The 19,374-nt window shown below is 37.1% G+C and overlaps 1 protein-coding gene across 1 annotated transcript in view; it reads right to left on the bottom strand.

Annotated features, from left to right (window-relative positions):
* CWF19L2 (CWF19 like cell cycle control factor 2) overlaps positions 1-19,374 on the bottom strand; it is an 83,392-nt gene that overhangs the window by 23,093 nt on the left and 40,925 nt on the right. Inside the window, exons 11-12 of the mRNA XM_075742281.1 lie at positions 8,752-8,877; positions 7,357-7,494 (exon numbers count right to left, since the gene is read on the bottom strand). Coding sequence (XP_075598396.1) covers positions 7,357-7,494; positions 8,752-8,877 — 264 coding nt within the window. The remainder of the gene's footprint in view (positions 1-7,356; positions 7,495-8,751; positions 8,878-19,374) is intronic.

Raw genomic sequence — 19,374 nt, 5'->3', positions numbered from 1 at the left:
AAGGAAACTTTACAGATGGATAAAAGGCTTGTAAGGATGAGTATGACTTGACCACAACAGATGTTTAGTCAGTGAATCTGAGTGGGAGTCAGGCATGCAGTAACGTCATACAGACCTTCATTTGCCAATGGGATTAGACAGAGGTTTCATGGATAGAGATTTTGGGTCTATGTACTGACATTTCTTCCAAGTTTCATTTAAGAAAGTAAATCCTTTCTATTGAATTAAAATGATGAATTAAATCTTTCTATTTCAACAACCTCATCTCCCTTTACAAAACTGCAATTATGTCATCATCTTCAGAGATGCATAAGAACTAGTCCGTATATCATGTGAAATACCATTAAAACACTAAATATCAGGAAAGCAACATTCATGTGGAGCAGAGCATTCAGCTGTGCAAAAGCTGGCAAATACGCTGGTCTATCTTTCTCATTCTGTTCTCACTCATGACAGCAGTGCCCATTTCCTCCATCCGCAACATTCATGTGGCTGAAATTTTCTTTTTGGCATAGTCTGGGAAAGTAATAAAAGCCCCGGGAAAATCCATGCAGGAATTAATAGTGCTGTAGCCTGGTTTTGGTGGTAACCACCGCTGGCCAAAGCCACAACTGCATGGGGAATAACACTGCTGGCTGGTCCAACACGTCACGGGAGTAGGAGCAAATACGCTGCACAAGACTGAGGTGACGAGGACAGGGAGGGTTTAGGCTCCTCTGTTCACGTTGGTAAATTCACATTGGTTTAAAGGTGACAATAAGGGTGAGACACTGCATAACCAAAGAGTTGTAAGGACTGGAGAGCCACCTTGCTGCCAGACACTGAACATTCACTGGACTGAATAAGATAAGGACTATATGTAAAAGTATCATCTACTAGATAAAAACTCTAAACAAAAAACCAGATATACTGGGTTATATTATGGTAGCAGAGGCTCCTTAAGTTTGTATTCTTAACTTTTCCTTGGCTGAACAGCCAGCAATTTTAAGACATTAAATCAACAAATGCAACATTTTTTTTTTTTTTTAAAAAACTTTCTGGTAATTCAGGCAAATTTTGGCTGGTTTTCCACTTAGATAGAAAAAGGCACTCAACTGGACCTAAGGATGAGTGACCTATCAAATGATCTTTTTCCCGCAAATTATGTTGGCATCAGATTTGACATTAGAACTTACAGAAGCAAACAGTGTTCTGTAATGAGAAAAAATCGTGCAGCAGAGGAAGGTTGTTGGTAAAAATATACCCTATTTCATTCTTTAAAGCAACTGCCTTGTCTGCAGTGAATAACTTCTTCTAACCCAGTAGCCACACCTAAGAAATCACAACAGTCACTCAACAAAAGCAATTCAGATTGATAAAATGAATGGAATTATTCAACAGAATTTAAGGGATAGGTCTGATATAATTTATAGACTTTCAGCAGTTTCCTTCCACTCCCACCGCTCTTCTGAAAGATGACAGATTCATTTTTGTGGATATTTTTTTCCACTTCTCAAATGAAGGTGCAAAGTGAAAATAACTCATATGTGTCAAATTTGTGTACTACATTTCAAACTAAAACTGATAAAAGAGGTTTGGTTGCTAGACTTCCTGCTGGACACAAAAACACCTTGCTGAATCCACTCAGAGATGCAAAATTTTTGAAGATTGTCTCACTGAGCCCCCAGATCATAATGCAGATACTTTCTGTAGTACAGGTTTATAAAGTAATTAAAGAAATGATCCAGAATATCTGTGATCACAGCTAAATTTTTCAGACTGTTGCCAACACTTCAGCGCTAACACTGATCTGGCAATGCTGTGAACAAGAATGCCTTCCACCTAAAGACATGGAAAACTCAGGATGCCTAGAAACCAGTTTCTTCATTTAGGATCAAGAAACAATCACCATCTGGGGAAGACCATCACATTTTGTGGTGACAAGAGCTTGGAATCACCTGTACAGAAATTACTAAAAGCATTTCAGATTTTAACAGAGAAGAAGAACTGGCATCTATGATGCTTCTTTTTATGAAAGCCAAACAAAATAACAAAATACCTTCAAAACTTCAATGTGACATTGCATGGGACTGGAGGACTTCAGTACCATAAATTAAAATTTGGACCACTAAAATCCATTGCAACAGATTCCTTGCACAGCCAAAAGAGAACAACCTCATCTTGAACAGTAATGGACCAAACCATCTACTTGGAGCACATGCATCCAGCACATTTAGCTAGTAAATAAATAATATGGCTCAATCTGATCAAGAGCTAGCTATTCATTCAAGAAGCTTGTTCTAATAAAATAATGTGATGTTGTACATCTTTGCCTAGTAACAAAAAAGAAACACAGTACGTAGCATCTGATCCAAACCTTATTGAAGTCAGTAGGAACTTCAGAGCCTTCCCAAACTAACATAAAGCAGCTGCATAAGCCAGGAAACACAATACATTCCTGTAACATCATTAAGAAATTTTATCCTTAAACAAAAAAACACACACCAAAAAAAAGTTAAAAGAAAGAAGCTTTTAGAATGAAACACAGTTAACCCAGCTGCTTGCTCTAACCCAGTGTGATCATGTTATGTTGCAAAATCAATCTCCAGCAATGGCTAAAAGGTATGAGGAAAAGCATAAACAAAGCACGTAGAACTGACACTTCTACTACACACTTGCAGCTCTCAGCATTTCACTGTGGAAATCCTAAGCCCAAAGCCTGTCTAGATTCCCCTATTTAATATTTACCAATGAAATCGTACTTCACAAAGTCGCTGTATCTTTTTTCCTCCCACTCACGATTAAGGCCTCTGCAGCACCTCATGCTCTACAGCACAAATTCTACAATTTCCTTCTTCACTGGAAAAAAAAAACCCAAAACCCAAAACCCTCTTTCATGTTAAACTCTGATCTGTGATCAATTCACCTATGAGAAACAAAAATAGTTGCTTTCTATTAAACTTTTTGCTTACTTAGATTTTCTTCAAATGGCCGCCATTCTGTGCCTTTGCTGACAGATTACGCTTTATGAGCTTGGGGACCATTCAAGCTATGGGTGCTCCATGGATGCACTACAATATCCTTTTATGTTTTAAACTGGTGCTAAATTCCCTTTTTATTTCCACAATCCCCAAAATTCTGTTTCTCTTTTTAATCCCACCAGCACCGAGAGGATGTTTGCAGACTCACAATGACTCTCAAATCGAGCAGTAACAGCCTCCTGTGGTATATGCATGGCTTCACTCAGCTTCACAATTACTATCATTTTGCATTCATCAACCCTGACTTTCATGTGAATTTACTGCCTCGATACCCATGGTGGGATCTTTCTCCTTATTTGAGATGTCTATAGCATAATCTCCTGTGTCTGAGCTAGATATCTTAATTCCTTTTATACCCATAATGTCTTTCAGACAGCATTTAAAATAGGACAGATGACTCACACCACTAAAATATGTGCGTCTCTCCAGCAACTCTCTAAAGTGAATCTTAAGAATCAGTTGATATAAGTTTCACAATGTTAGAAAAATCCCAGCGTTGTATTTTGAAATTCTACAATTTATAATGACCTCTATTTTTGACAGTTCTGAATCAGTATGTAACAGTAACAAATTGTCACAAAGTATCCCTTCCTTCACACGGTTTATGTATGTGTTGAACAGAAGAGATTCCTGATGAATCCACTGTAATCTCCTTTTATAATAAAAAATAACCATTTAATCTCGCCCTGTTTTCTTCTTAAAGATTGCCATTATACTTCCGTTCCTCAGGACAAATAAAGATATACACTCAGCAGTTCATAGTTCAGCATGTCACACCCAATTTCTTACAGACCACTTAAGTGAGGACCATTTGGTTTTAGTCATTTGTTATTATTCATCTCAAATTCAAATTTCTTTTTAAAATAATGGATTTCTCTAAATTTGAGCTAAAATTCATTTTACTGACACTGTTAACTTGAGACAGTTTTTCACTTATTCCCTGTAAATAATGGCTCATGCAAAAGAATTGCTCTGACCTTATTTATAGAGGATATTAATGCAAATAGTTCATTAGTTCTTCTGGCATGCACTTACCTTTCCTAAATACTCTAATTACACCTTGATCAGGTTTTTTCAACACCACATTCCTGCAGGCTTCTTGCTTCCAATGAGTTTAACTCCTAGTTTTATGCTTTTCACAAACTCAAAATAATTATTTAAAGTAATTCCCTCTAGAGAATTTTTAAGTCTTTCTCATCAAAGCTTACTTCTAAGCCTGTTCTTTTCCATTCTCCTTACTTGGACATGACAAGTACTTTTTAAATAATGGCTGGGTTCTGGATTTGATTTTTCTTTTAACCTCCAGATGCTCTTTATTCTTCTGTTCACCCACCCTTGGATTTATTTTTAAATAAAAGCAATTAAATAAAGTTTTATCCCATTTTGGGAAGGTGTTCACTCCCTTAGAATGTTTTCACCAGTGGCATACATGTGCAATTAGCACTGAGTACTAGAGAGTCCCTCACAACCTGCAAGTATTTCCTCTTTACATACTTACTTTAAACTCCCACTAAATAGACTCCACATTTCCTCATAATTCCCTCTTTATAGGAGTTGCATTTATATGCAATTTATATTGCATTTTCCTCTACTATATGGATGAAAAGTTCAGTTGCCAAATTTGACCCTCATTTGTACAGAATCTTTATTTTTAAAACAGCTACATACCGAGCCAGGCCATTTCTGCACCATTCCTAAACAGATCCAATTTCACCATTGTCCTAGAAATCCTCACAGTGCAAGTAACTAAAATCTTTGAGGAACTGGCTGCAGGTACAAGAATGCTAACCAAAGATGTTATGCATACAGGACTTGGTTTTCTATTTTCTTCAAATTTAATAATTACAGCTCAAATCTTCAATAGGTACAGACGATAGAATGGGAGATGTGGAGCCACAGAAAGGAAGTAACGGGATATTCAGTCCAATCCCCAATTAACATAACTATCTATAAACCAAAAGCAGAGAGAAATACCAGGTAAGGAGGTAGCATGACAGCTTCCAAATTGCTAAAGGCCAAGAAAGGCTGCATCATTGGAAATGTGACCTGTTCTTAGACTCTTTCTCCTAAGTACTCACTGTTGTACACAGAATACTGGGCTGAGTGAATCTCTCATATAGCTGCTCTTGCATTAAGTGTCTCAGTCATCAAGAACTTTGAAAATTCACAGCATTTCAAAATTGAATAGAAAAAAACAGAACAAAAAAAAATTACAAAGAAAAAATTATCAGAATTTCCCCTTTGAAGACTTACAAAACTAAATAATATAGAAATCTTTGATGTTCTTTCAAGTTTGCTAGTCTTCCTTGCATTAATAATTACTTAATATAATGTCAAAAATACAAAAACTAAACCAAGGATGACTGAACATGCTCTGACAATCTAAATGTTATTTCCAGTTTGAAGTGAAGAAACTTGGAATCAATAAATACATGAACACACAAGCAATACTTTTCACAAAGTTTAGGAATTTCAGGGGCAAGCCAAGTACATTACAGTATAAATGCACGCATGTTTCTCAGAAAAGTCCAAATGGCCTTTCATTTGAATTTGGAAAAATCCAGGCAAAAAAAATATTTCTCTTTGTGAGAGCGCTCTCCACTATGTCCTCATATGGACACTGCAAACATTTGCTATTACCAAACTCAGGAAGCTCAAATTAGCCTGCTTTTATTTTTACAGCTCTGAAAAGAATCAGAGTACAAAAAGCAATACTGTAAACTGTTCAGTGGAAGCAGTCACACAAAAACATCAGACTAAACACAAGAAAAATTGAGCGCATTAATTACAATTTCAGAAAGACATGTTAATATTGATTTACAAGCTCACCTTTGATGCCCAGATTTGAGTTAAAGACTTTTTTTTTAAATTCCATTCCACTTACGTTTTAATATAGGCATTCATACACATACATCCCAAACACCATTTATCACAAAAATTACTTCTAAAGAAAATATTTAATGGAGACAACACAGTACAAGATGAATAAGGCGTTTGAGAAAATGATAACCGTTTCTCTTTGTTATGCTTATTATCATATGATGTGAACAATACAAAGTTCTACTGTGTCCTTACATTTTCATTTACTTGTAAATGTTTGCATGACAGATATGCTAGTTAATTATAGTTAACAGTTTGCACTATTACACAGGTTTTGAAGCAAAGGTTTATGTGTTTAGGGTTGGGTTTTTTTGGAAAGGAAGGTAAAGAAGGAAAGAAAATACTTAGAACAAGATGTGTTTATTTAACTGGACCCCAAGGGCATAATTTTTTTGACTATGCCAGTGGGAGACAATGAGAACTTCTACCAGGGCAGCTGAGTGAGAAGATGCATAAAGCACACTACTTTCTAAAGTTCTGGTAATCTCTTCAGAAGAACTTCCTGCCAGGTGCTTTATAGCATCAGGTTAAGTATTTTCCACTGGGCACTATCATGGCTTTTCCAATTCTTTCAAGTATCACCTGAAGAAGGAGAATTTTAAAAAGAAAAAAAAAAAAAACCCAAAAACCAAGCAAAACCTAGTCTCTATTATTTTGTTTGCCTTCTAAATAAATGGAAAAACAAATTTTGTTTGTGATGATACTAATTCCATGCTAACAAGCTTTTTCAAAACCTGCTCATTGGTGCACAAAATACTGGAGTGGTAACCTAGTAAAATTTGAAGCATGCTAGAGAAACTGTATGTCGTAGCTATTGGAAATCACCTCTATCAAACACTTCCACATCAAGCACAGAAAGTATCCTTTATTATCCAGTTTGGATACAGAAAATAATCATTCCATTTGGACTGCAGTATGTGTCTGTCAGCTGGCCGCTCTTTTAAGTGGAATCACTCATGGAATCATAACATATAAATCTGCGTGGCCTGTGAACATAAATTATCTCATGGACATGATGATGGAATTTCAGGTAATTTGCTTCAAATCTCATTGATTCTTGCAACTTCTAGATGGAAGAGAAGTTCTAAACACTAAGAAAATGCTGCTTCATCATTGCTAATTTGGGGAAAAGCTGCTTTGTTAGGCATAAGTAACCAATTAAGGTACAACACACTGTAAAAGCGTTCGCCTCAAAAGCGTCCAATTCTATAGGTAGAGGAACAGCAAAATCACTTCTGTGAAGGAACCGAACGCACCACATTTCCTGCATGCATGCAGGTTTCCGGCACTTTGATAACATCTACCAGGACCATCTTACAACAGACTTGATTACTACTCAAGACAATCACAATTCTCAACCAAAAGCAACAGACCTAGAGCACTGAGGTCTCACGTCCTCCCTGAAACTTCTAATAATAAAATGCTTAATTAAAAAGCCATACACACGACACCTTACCTTTGACGCCATACGCATGAACAGTGAGTTTTGATCCTCTGCTGTTCTCATCTTCTCATTTTTGACCAAATCTTTCAGGTTCATACTATCATCATCCTGAAAATACCTTACTCTTTCTTTACCTATATGAGTAGGGACCTGGAAATAAAGATATTGAAAATAAATATTAACCTAGTGAGAAAGAACAACTATAAAATTCAGATCCTAATAATTTCAACAAGTTCAAGGATCAAACTAAGCCCATCTGAAATAACTGGGCTTGCTGCTTCATTTGACCTAAGGAAAAGAACATCTTCCCCTTTCTTCAGTTGCATCAGTAGGTCTTAAATAAAAATGTCGCCTCTTCCCACAATCGCTATATCCTTCTTATCCTTAAGCTATCAGAGCTACAACATTACTCAGGAAAGATGTACAGTAATTCACTGAAACAGTTAATCAGCTCAAAGATGGAATATTCCAAGAAGTAATCTTCATTATTTACAGAAACTTTTGAATTGTCAAGTCACAGACACTACTGAAACACGGCAATCACAGACACTACTGAGAAACTTGTATAAATGTAGTACCTCTGCTGGGAAATGTTGTCATCTTAGACAGAGTGCACAAGAGAATACAGTTTGTCCTTTAGGACAGGACTAAACTAAATCCTGAAGGAGCACAGGGAATGGTCATTAACATGAAGCAAGATGGCATTTTCCAAAATGGAAACAACAGGAACATGACAACCAATTCCTCACCCTCTTGTGCCTTCCACTCCTCCACAGCAGTGTTACAAACTGATCTGTCCTACTAATCAAGAACATACTTGCAAGAAATATGAGGTATCGTCATCTCCTCTTATACCAAGATCAAAATATTAGTTTATTTACTGTTGCAAGCAAATATCATAAGAATAAAACACTGTTCCAGCCTCCAAGCTTCTCACTGTTCCACAAAGCACTTTATTACAAAGATTAGGTCATAATTTTTACTATCAGCACTAGCAGTATTTTTGATCAGGAGAGAAGAAAAGGAAAATTAGCCCGAGACCCGAGTATGTCAGTAAAATTTTCCTTATTTTGGAAATACTCACCTCCGCTAATCTTCATTATTTACATAAAGTTATGTAATATAAACTACTTGGCTAAGAGACTGCGATATTTTGAAAAACTTACTTTTCCTTGAATGTGCATTTAAATAAGCCCTAAAGAGATCTCTAGGGAAATGCAGACTGAAAATAAACTTAATATATGCTCAATAAATATGTACTCTAATACTTAATTATAATCATCTTCTGAAAGCAACTTTTTAACTACCTACTGACATTCTGATAAGACACTCATATTAATTAGGGTATCATAAAACTACAAAATCATTTCAGAATTACACTTTAACACTCTCAATTGCAAAACTTACCATCTGTTGCTTTCTCCGTCCTCCTTTTGGCTCCTGTGGTTCAGTTGGTGCGGTCACAGGCCATGCCCTTCCACTTCGATCTGTTCTGACAAGGACCACTTGTTCATCTTCTTGACGGCTTGAAGCCTGTGTCAGGTTTTAAGATATATTTTAGAACAGATGATACAGACAAAACCAAAAGAAACACCTAACCCACACTAAATAAATGTTTAAAATACTAAATATTAAATAACAGATTCTCTACACTTTGCGTGTTCATTATAATTCAAAGCAGACAGTATTACCTTACACAAGGTATTCTTTTCCACATTCAGAAAGAACAGAATATTAAAAATACATTCAGCTAGTTAAGTGTAGAGTTAACAAATTCTTTCCAAAAAGAACTAAGTTTGTATTCTTGGTTCTTTCTCATAAAGCTCTACCCCCAGAAGAAATACAATGCTTCTGAAGACTTAAATAGATAACATCGATATACACCACCATCACTGTAATGGTGTATTCCTGAAAACCATCTGAAAAGCCGCAGCACATTACCACTTCAGGGCTTTCTGTGGATTGGGGGTGTTGGGGATTTTTTTTGTTTGGTGTATTTTTTTCCTTTCAAAACTTGGCTAACAAACTAGCCAAAACATTAGCTATTGCTTTTCAACATATTCCATTAGGTCACACTTTTCTTTCCTACACTGCACCTACCACCACTACAGATCACTTTTATCACAATGTAATACTGAAAATATTTTAATCTTGATTCTAGGATATGCAGAATAGAAGATACAAACAGATGAAGAAGAAATACATGAGTAGATGTACAATGATTATTTAGGTCAAATCAAATTACAGACTGAGGCAGAAATTACAATGTTTAAACCATGAGTTTGTGTGTTGAAATATATGGAAACAAAACCAAGCATTTACCTGATACATGCCAAATAAGCCATTTGCCTTTGGATGGCAAACACATTCAGTCTCACATAAACTACATTTGTACTTAATTACTGTTTCTACATACCAAAAGAAATTTGGGAATCATAGAATCATAGAATGGTTTGGGTTGGAAGGAACCTCAAAGATCATCTAGTTCCAACCCCCCTGCCATGGGCAGGGACACCCTCCACTAGACCAGGTTGCCCAAAGCCTCATCCAACCTGGTCTTAAACACTTCCAGGGATGGGGCATCCACAACCTCTCTGGGCAACCTGTTCCAGTGCCTCAGCACACTCACAGTCAAGAATTTCTTTCTAACATCTAATCTAAATTGACCCTCCTTCAGCTCGAACCCATTACCCCTTGTCCTGTCACTACACTCCCTCATAAACAGTCCCTCTCCAGCTTTCCTGTAGGCCCCTTTCAGATACTGGTAAGCCGCAATTAGATCCTCCTGGAGCCGCCTTTTCTCCAGGCTGAACAACCCCAACTCTCTCAACTTGTCCTCACAGGAGACGTGCTCCAGCCCTCCAATCAGCTTCATGAATCATGAGGAGGATATATTCCAAACCTAACTAAATCGAGCTCTTGAGGTGCTGAAGATGTGAGGTAAGAGACACACACAGGCAACAAGGGAAGCTTTTACACACTTACCCTTGCCCTCATGGTGGAACAGAACCACCAATTCAACTGCTGGAAGAGCGCCAGTAGGGCACAAGCAATGCAGATTTCAAATACATTGAGGACAAGTATTAACACAAATGCTGAACAAACTGACCAGGAGTGTTGCTCTACTGAATTTTCTACTCATAAATTTGAAAAAACAGTCTAATCAGGGACATGGAAGTCAGCAGCTGCCTGGGCTGCAGCAACCATGAGATACTGGAGTTTAAGATTCTAAGAGAAATGAGGAAGGCAAGTAACAGAACAAAAAAACCCCTGGATTACAGGAAAATGGACTTCAGTTTATTCAGAGGTCTGCTTGGCTGGATCTCACGGGAGATGGTCATGAACGACAAAGGTGCCCAAGAGAGTTGGATGGTCTTCAAGGACAACCTCCACAGAGGATGAGAAGGGTCCATTTGATCCACAATTTGGCTAAACAGGGAACTTCTAATGAAGCTCAAAAACAAAAAGGGTGCTTACAGAAGGTGGAACCTGAGACAAGTTACCCAGGAGGAACACAGAAGCACTTTCCAGGCATGCAGGGATAGAATTAGGAAAAACCATATCTGAAGCTGAAATTAGCAAGAGATGCAAAGGACAAAAAGAAGGGATTCTATAAGCATACCGGATATCCTCCTACAAACAAGGACAACACATGTCCACTTCTGAAAGAGAGGAAAGATCTGGTGACAAAGGACAGGAAAGAGGCTAAGACACTCAATACCTTGCCAGTCTCTACCAGCAAGGTCTACTGTCGAGCTTCTCAGGCCCCAGTGCCTAGCAGTAGAGTTTGGAGGAAGGAAGTACGACCTGCAGGAAAGAAGGATCAACTTAAGGACCACTTAGGCAAACTGGAAATACACTGGTTTATGAATCTAGATGGGAAGCATATATTAAGCTGGACAAGAGATCTCTCCCTATCACACCTGAAAAGTAGTGGTAATTGGTGGATGCCACTGGAAAAAGTTAAATGTATAGTGTCACCTTCAAAAAGATGAAGAAGAAACACCTGGGGAACAACAGGATGACCACCCTCACCCCAGTCCCCAGAAAAATTACAGAGAAAATCCTCGTGGAAGCCCCTTTCAAGCACAAGAACAACAGCAAGGTGACTGGGAACAACCAACATGGATTTGCAAATGGCAAATTATGCCTGATAAATCTGCCCTCTGCAGCGAGATGACTGGTTCAGTGCACAAGGGTATTACTGGGGATGTTGTTTACCTTGAAGTTTGCAGGTTTTCAATGCAGTCTCACAGTATTTTTGTTGCCAAATTGGAGGGATGCATAGACTGCAAGATGGGTGGGAAATTGTCTGGATTACCACATTCAAAGAGTAGTTGTCAATACGTCCAAGTCTAACTGGCACTCCTCATATTTTAACTAGCACATTGCTACAGATGCCATTCCTCAGGGATTGATAGAGGGATCAAGACAACTTCAACACCCTGGACAATGGAACAGAATGCGCTCTCAAGTTTGTTGAGACACCAAATAGGTGGGATGGGGACATGCTTGATAGGCTTGAGGGTAGGGTTACCATTCAGAGGGAACTCAACAAATTGAAAAAATAGGCTGACAGGAACCTCAATCAAATGCTAAGTCTTGTACCTGGGGACAAACTCATGCATTGGCAAAGGCTGAAGACAGACTAGGGGGCAACTCTGTAGAAAAAAAGACTTGGGATCCTTGGTTGACAGTAAGTCAAAAAATGAGTTTTGAGCCAGCTAATCACATCCTGAGCTGTGTTTTCCATCTTGTATGTTATATAAAGTAATGACAGTTATAGAGGCCAAAATGTTACCCTTAATCATGCACATGCAATTTATTACACCAATTTACTACCCATAGAAGAATTGCAAAGAAGTCATTTTCAAAAGATCCCATAAACTAGTAGATTACAGAGGGAAATGGGCAACTGAAACAAGCTTAAAGCAGCCATTCTCCCAAAACTGCTCTCGCTCTGGACAAAATACAGTAGAAAAACATAGTGAAATAACTCTTATTTTTTAAAGATGTAAGTATGTAGCCTTAAAACATGGTTGAGTGAAATAATCAGTTTTGTCAGCTACTGAAATATATATATATAAAGTAATAGTTTCCCCCCACCATAAAACGAACCAGAAATTATCTTCTTGTAAATGTATTTTCAGATTAACATCTTTTGTATTATCAGCTAGAAGCTTTTCAGCAATTTTCTACTCTATATTTTAATATTTAACATTGTTACAGATACAAAACAGTCTTTAAGCAGACTTCCTGTGTTCTTTATATAGAACATAATAAAACTACTTATTTACAATGGATGTAGAGCTTTGCAAGTCTCCCCATTGCATTTGCTTTCCTTGTAATCAACAGATATCAGCAAGAAATCTTTTATTATTAGCAAAAACCAGTTTGCTACTGTTATTCTTGTGGTCAACAAGTTCTAACCTGTTCACTTTATGAGACAGAGCTAAATGCACATCTTACCAGCTATTTGTGATGGGTTGACCCTGGCTGTAGGCGAGGTACCCCCCAAAGCCACTCTATCACTGCCGTTCTCAGTGGGGCAGGGGAGAGAAAATTTAATGAAAGGCTCATGGGTCGAGATAAGGACAGAGAGAAATCACTCACCAATTACCAGCACCCGCAAAACAGACTCAACTTGGGGAAACTGATTTATTACCAATCAAATCAGAGTAGGATAATGAGAAATAAAACCAAATCTTAGAAACCACTGAACTTCACTCCCGATTTCTCTGCCATCTTGGAGCTTGCTGGCATTGGCTCTATTGGACATGGGGAAAGCTTCTAGCAGCTTCTCACAGAAGCCACCACTGTAGCCCCTCTGCTACCAAAACCTTGCCATGCAAACCCAATAAACTATTTCACAATTACCTGACAAAGCGTGGAGACCTTTTTATGGCCTAAGAGCCAAAAAAAAAAAAAAGACTATATTTTCTTCTTTCTTTAATATGCTTATTATAACTGCTGTAAGAGTTGAAAGCTTCTAAATATGAGCTACCTGATAGAGAAATAGTGCAATCAGGCAATTGAACCCTTTGTCTGACATACATCTTTTATTTAAACTGAATCAAGACAAATAGGAAACAAAAGATAAATGGTGTCACACCATGTCCCAGGTCCCGAACTAATAGAAGACAGGACCCAGAACTAGTCCTCTGGTTTGAATTTTTTAAACTTTAATTTCAAACTTGAAAGGCAGATCACTACTGAAGAAGTATCACAAGATCCATGTTACAACTTACGCAGGGATTCTATCAAAAAAGTTCACGTCCATTCTGCATTATGCTCCTAATCTCTACTTCAGTTGAAGAGGGGAAAAGAAAAAAACACCGGCCGAAAACCCTATTAGCTATGACTGACAGTTCTTCCGAGATTATTTTACAAAGACGAAAAACAGAACAGCTGTGAACACATTAAACGCTGGATATTGGAAAGAAAGAAGGTCACACAGTGGTCCTTACCATTAGACACAGATAGAGAAGGTGAAGATGAAAACGACTGGTAATGTTGATTTTTCTTTATCAGAACCCAAGAAGCAAGCTACCAGTTGCCTGGCTTCAGTTCAATCTGTCAGCCAGTGACAAGTGAACGGACAGTAAAATTGCTACCACTTGAGCACAGAGGAGATCCATCAATTTCCTTGTACAAGAGGAACATTATGCCAGATACTGTAAATCCTTATTATATTGGGCATCTTCAGAACTGTAAGACCAAAAGCAAACACTTGCCTCAAGGAGTTACCTACAAGTGAGGTCATCTCAGTTTGGACAGAGAAGTGTAAACCCTGAACTCATTATCTACCCTTCAGCACTTAAGATCTTATGGGCACCTAAGTTTTTATCAGCGGAGTTCTAGAGTCGTATCAGGTTACGCTTCTGAGCCTGCCCCAAACTGCTCCCATATTGCCAGAGATGGATGGCTTAACTTCTATTCCATATCCGAACCCAGTCAGAATGCCTGGACTAAGCAACCTTATCCCTAAGTTTTATCCCTGGTTGACTTAGTTCAGATCCAGTGTTCATCAACACTCTCATGAAAAAGGGCTGTGGTCACCGATTTAATTCAGAAAAATACCCTTTTGTAAAAATATTCTGGAGGAGTACCATTCACTAATTTAACTTCAATGCTGCTCAGGAAGACTACAAATCTATCTACCATGACTTCTCTACCCACCAAGCAGAGAGGCCTGGAATACCTGTGCAGCAGGAGTGAAGAACAGACATGGAGGACTCATTAAGCCAGACAGAATTTATCAGCACATATGAAAATGGAGCATTATCACACAGCTCAATGATGAAGGCACTCCCCTGGATTCCAGTCCTTCAGAAAAAAATACCAGGGAGCAGAATTAATACATCCATTTCCCAAATGACTGCTTAAATACTTCATTACACCTCTGCTATTGCAAACTCCATTTCTAGGTACTTAAAGTTGCAGCTTACACTATTGTTACCAGCTGCCTACCAGTAAAGCACAGGAGTGCTAATTGCATTTTCGTACCACTCCCTTTATGCACCCAGCTCTCAGTCTTCTCATGCCTTCATCTGCTACTGACAACTACCTTCTTGTTTGGAATGGAAGTGACTACCTTTTCAGCTGACACATGTCCGTTCAGATGATAGACGTCCTGTCAAGAGCCAGGTCAGCTCAGGTCCCTCCAAAACAGAGACAATAGTACCTTCCCACTTCATAAGGGTGTTCTCAGACTTAAATAGACAGCTATAGATATAGATATACACACACGCATATAAAAATAGAAAAGGCAGAAATTCTTCACCAGAAAAAAAAAGCATTTAACTTTCTGAAAACATTAAGAATTAAAAAAAATAAAAAAATAAAAAGCCTGAGAGCTTCTTGATTACATTACAAAGACACTGAGGTAAATCAGTTTATTAAATTAGAACAAATAATGGGGACATCACTAAATCTGGTGATATTAGGACAGTCTTTGTCAAATTTTATAAACAACTTGATTAATCTCAATTTGAAGCTATTTTCCACCAAACAACTGATACCTGCCTTACATCTGCCATCCTTGCCTAATGAAAGCTTGTCCCAGAAACCCCAATAAAGTCTGAAAATTCTGTAGATACTGAAGTACAGTTACTTCAACGACTTAATTATATTTTTCCACGAAAAAATCACATGAAGGTCAAAGTTATGGACCCAAAAGCTATCTAGGTAAGCCAAACTTGTCTCTTCTGTATCACCAAAGGCAACTCTCATTTTGCAAAGCAAACCAAGATGTCCAACACTGGTCTGGCTCCCATGACAATAATGATCTTTTCAGAGAATATACATACAACACTACTTATTTCCAGCATCAGCCACATACTTGCCTCAGCTATTACTTTTTCACAAGATAAGGGGGTTTTTTCTTTCTGTTGGGAGGGAGAGAAGAAGAGATTCATTGTATTGTTCAAGACCAGGTTGGATGGGGCTTTGGGCAACCTGGTCTAGTGGAGGGTGTCCCTGCCCATGACAGGGGGGTTGGAACTACATGGTCTTTAAGGTCCCTTCCAACCCAAACCATTCCATGACTCTATGATACATGTCAAAAAAACAGACTTTATGTGCTTTTGAGGACAGGCTCCAAAATGTTAGATCCTAACAACAGTTGCACTTTTTTTCTTCCCATTTCTGCATGCTAACACACTAACATACACACAGTGGAAGGGTATCTTCTGGGCCTGAACTATGGAATGAGCTGGAATGGGGATGGAAATGTAAGTAAAATAGAGCTGCCTCTGTGCCCACCCAAATGTTTCTGCTTTCTCTTAATGCATTTGATAATCAAATTCTTCACTAAGTTTCCATTCTCAGGAGGGTCAACTGTTTCACTTCAAATACTACACTCCCTGTAGGCTGCTACCAAACATAAAATATCTGGCTGAAGATCAAGCAAAAATACAATAATCAAATATCTAAACCCCATTTCTTTTTTCAAAAAGCCTTTTATAGACTGAGAGAAGAAAAATGACCAAATCTGCCCATAAACTATTATTAACTTCTGACTTAGAGGTATGATTTTGGACATACTTCTGGAATGTTTTTAAGTAAAAGTATCATGGTTGATACAGATACCAATGGTTTATTTCCACGTTTCATGATCATCCACGTAAATAGGTATATGTTTCCTTCCCACCTTTATAGTGTTTAAAGGCACTCTAATTCTGCCTCAAAAATCACTTTCTCAGCTTCCCAATAAATGTCATCCTGTGAGGTCCTTCAAAGTTGTCTATTTGTTCTAGCAATAAGCAATTCACAGTTGAACATATCACTAGAACATTTTGTTATTTTAACATGATATAAAACTCAGTAGCTGCCACTAACACTAAGCTGCTGTTTTAGTAGTCCTCTCTAGATACGATCTTTTCTCCAGATGAATGCTCTGATCTTGGAGATGCAGAATGGTTCATAAACCAAGCAAACTTATGGTTTGTGGGAAAAAAACAAGCATTATACTGGAACATATACACAAGATGTATACCTGTATAAGCTGACTTGTGTGAGAATACTTCCATTTCTCCACCTGCAAGACCTCAGATGGACGTACACCCTGTCTGGGGCATTGCAGTCCAAGAAAGATGAAAACTTAACAAGAGAGAAACTGGAAAAAATAAGAATGACTAGAAAACAAGAAAAAGTTATTTAAAAAATAAGAAGAGAAGAAAGGCCAAGTTAGGGAACACATGTTGGTAGGTTGCAAAAACTCAAAAGGTTTTGGCAAACAAGGTTTGTGATAAATAAGAGGAAAATAAAAAGGTTTAAATAGCAGAAGAAATGCAACTTAGGTATTAGAAAGGTTCTTCTAATATTAAGGACTGTAGAACAAAAGTATAGTTGCCTATGAAGAATATGGAATCATATTCAAGCTTGGGATTTTTTTTTTTTTTTTTAAAACAAGGAGGGCTAGAAAACTACTAAGAACCATAGATGTGTACAATGAACATAGAGAGGAAGACAGTAGGGCATTAGTAAGTCCTAATGACAGTTTTCTGCAGGTTCCTATTTACACAACATGAAATGATGCACAAGTGATAAACATTTAAATATAATAAATACTGAATTCTTAGAGCTGGAACCATACAGCTGGCAGGTTTTTGTGGGGTTTGTTTGCTGGGTTTTTTTCCTATTTCAAGAGTCCAGAGTCCTGACACAAGGTATATCAGACTGACCATAACATATTTAGATACAGTATTCCAGAGAAAAGGAAAAGGTAAAAAATTATAGTAATATTTAGCTTTAAAAGACAAAGTACAAAAAAAAGAAGCACTCCATCAAAGAGAAATTAAAAGGAGCAGATGAAAGGATAAAATAATTATGGACAGCATGAAGACTAATGTGAAGTCGTGTTAGAGACTAAAAGTAAATGCATACTATGAACCAAGATGAATCCAATGGATCAAATATGCCAGGCATGATTATTCAGAAGATTAAAGATGTTATTAGAAGACATCTTTCATAAGTCAAAATCCTGTCTAAATAGAAGTGAATTAAAAACACAGCATAAATATAGAAAGTTAATTGTATTAACATAAAAAGGCCAAGCAAAAGTTGACTTTGAGGAGGATCTTACTAACAATAAATACTAAAGCTATTTCTAAACACATCAGAAGCAGAAAGCTTTCTGACAGGAAAAAAATAGATGATCAAATGGTTATAGCAGTATCACAAGACGACATTTGAATAATACATCAATTATTTGCATTCTAAATATAAGATTTTCCTATTCAACAATTTTTTTTTCTTTTAAAAACACAATAAACTTCAGGAATCATCTTTAAATTGAAGTATCAGTAAAAGGAGTTTTCAAGCAAGCTGCCATGAAGAGATGATTTTCACTAGAGGTCCCAAAAAGAATTCCAATACATAACATCCACATCCTTCAGCATTCATTATATCACTTAAATAGGTCTCAGTACAAAAATAACGAGAGGGTGGCAAGTAAAACATAAACCTTTAAAATGTGTCAAAGGCTGATTCTGGGAATTACAGGGTGATGCATCTAACATTTCTAATGGACAAACTCACACAAGTATAATAATAAACAGAATTCTTCTACACTTCAACAAATGTGGCGTCCTGCGAAAAAGCCTTTGCAGGGAAAAGCCATGACTCACAGAAGTATTAGACTTTTCTGAAGGATGTAAAGGAGTGTGGATATCAATCTAGCTGAAAGAGTGTACTTAAAACTCTCATTTTATCTGTTGATATTTTCTTTACACATTTATAGACTCGCATTCCTACAACTACATGACATGGTATAGAGTAACACCCATGTCCATTTCAGCACAGCACACGAACGGAGTAACTACTTTCTTTCCTACTAACAAACTGTGAAATCATCTAGGAGACTGTACAAATATTCAAACGAACTGTTACCATCTTTTATCAAAGAGGCAATAATTACCTTTTTGTGCTTTATGTAGAGATTCACTTGAGTCTGGCTTTTTACTTCTGTTTTAACTTGCTTTTAATATCCAGAGAGTGTACTATTTCTCCATCCAGTGACATGGTATTACACAGGTTACTTTAGACCTCTCAAGTTTCCAAATTAATAACTTACCATATTACACAAATATTTTTAAATATTAAACATATTAAGCTATATTATAAACTGAAATGTTGGTGATAGAAATATAATAATTACTCATTAGTAATTATCATCAGATAAATATAATCTCTATTTATATAATTATAATATACGTTTAAATATATATTTATTAAAGTACTTTAAATATGATACATATTATTAAATGTTGAAATTGGAGAAGAGGTTCAGTCACTATCCTTGAATCTTGTGATGACTGCTATAGAAACAGTCTGAAAGAAACAAAGATAGTGTGTATTTACAGAATGAGAGGTGAATTGTTCGTTGCCATTAATTAAGAAACATAAATTTTTTACTTCAGGACAATTAAATATGCAAAGTACACAGTTGTTCTCACCAAACCTACAAACCACAACACAGAGATTAACACCCAACTGAACAAAACAAAGCAGACAAGTCTGGTTTTGAAA

This window comes from Balearica regulorum, chromosome 1 (assembly GCF_011004875.1).
Source record: "Balearica regulorum gibbericeps isolate bBalReg1 chromosome 1, bBalReg1.pri, whole genome shotgun sequence".
NCBI lineage: Eukaryota > Metazoa > Chordata > Aves > Gruiformes > Gruidae > Balearica > Balearica regulorum.
Note: the sequence above shows the minus strand (reverse complement) of the source record. Positions and strands in the feature narration are given on the sequence as shown.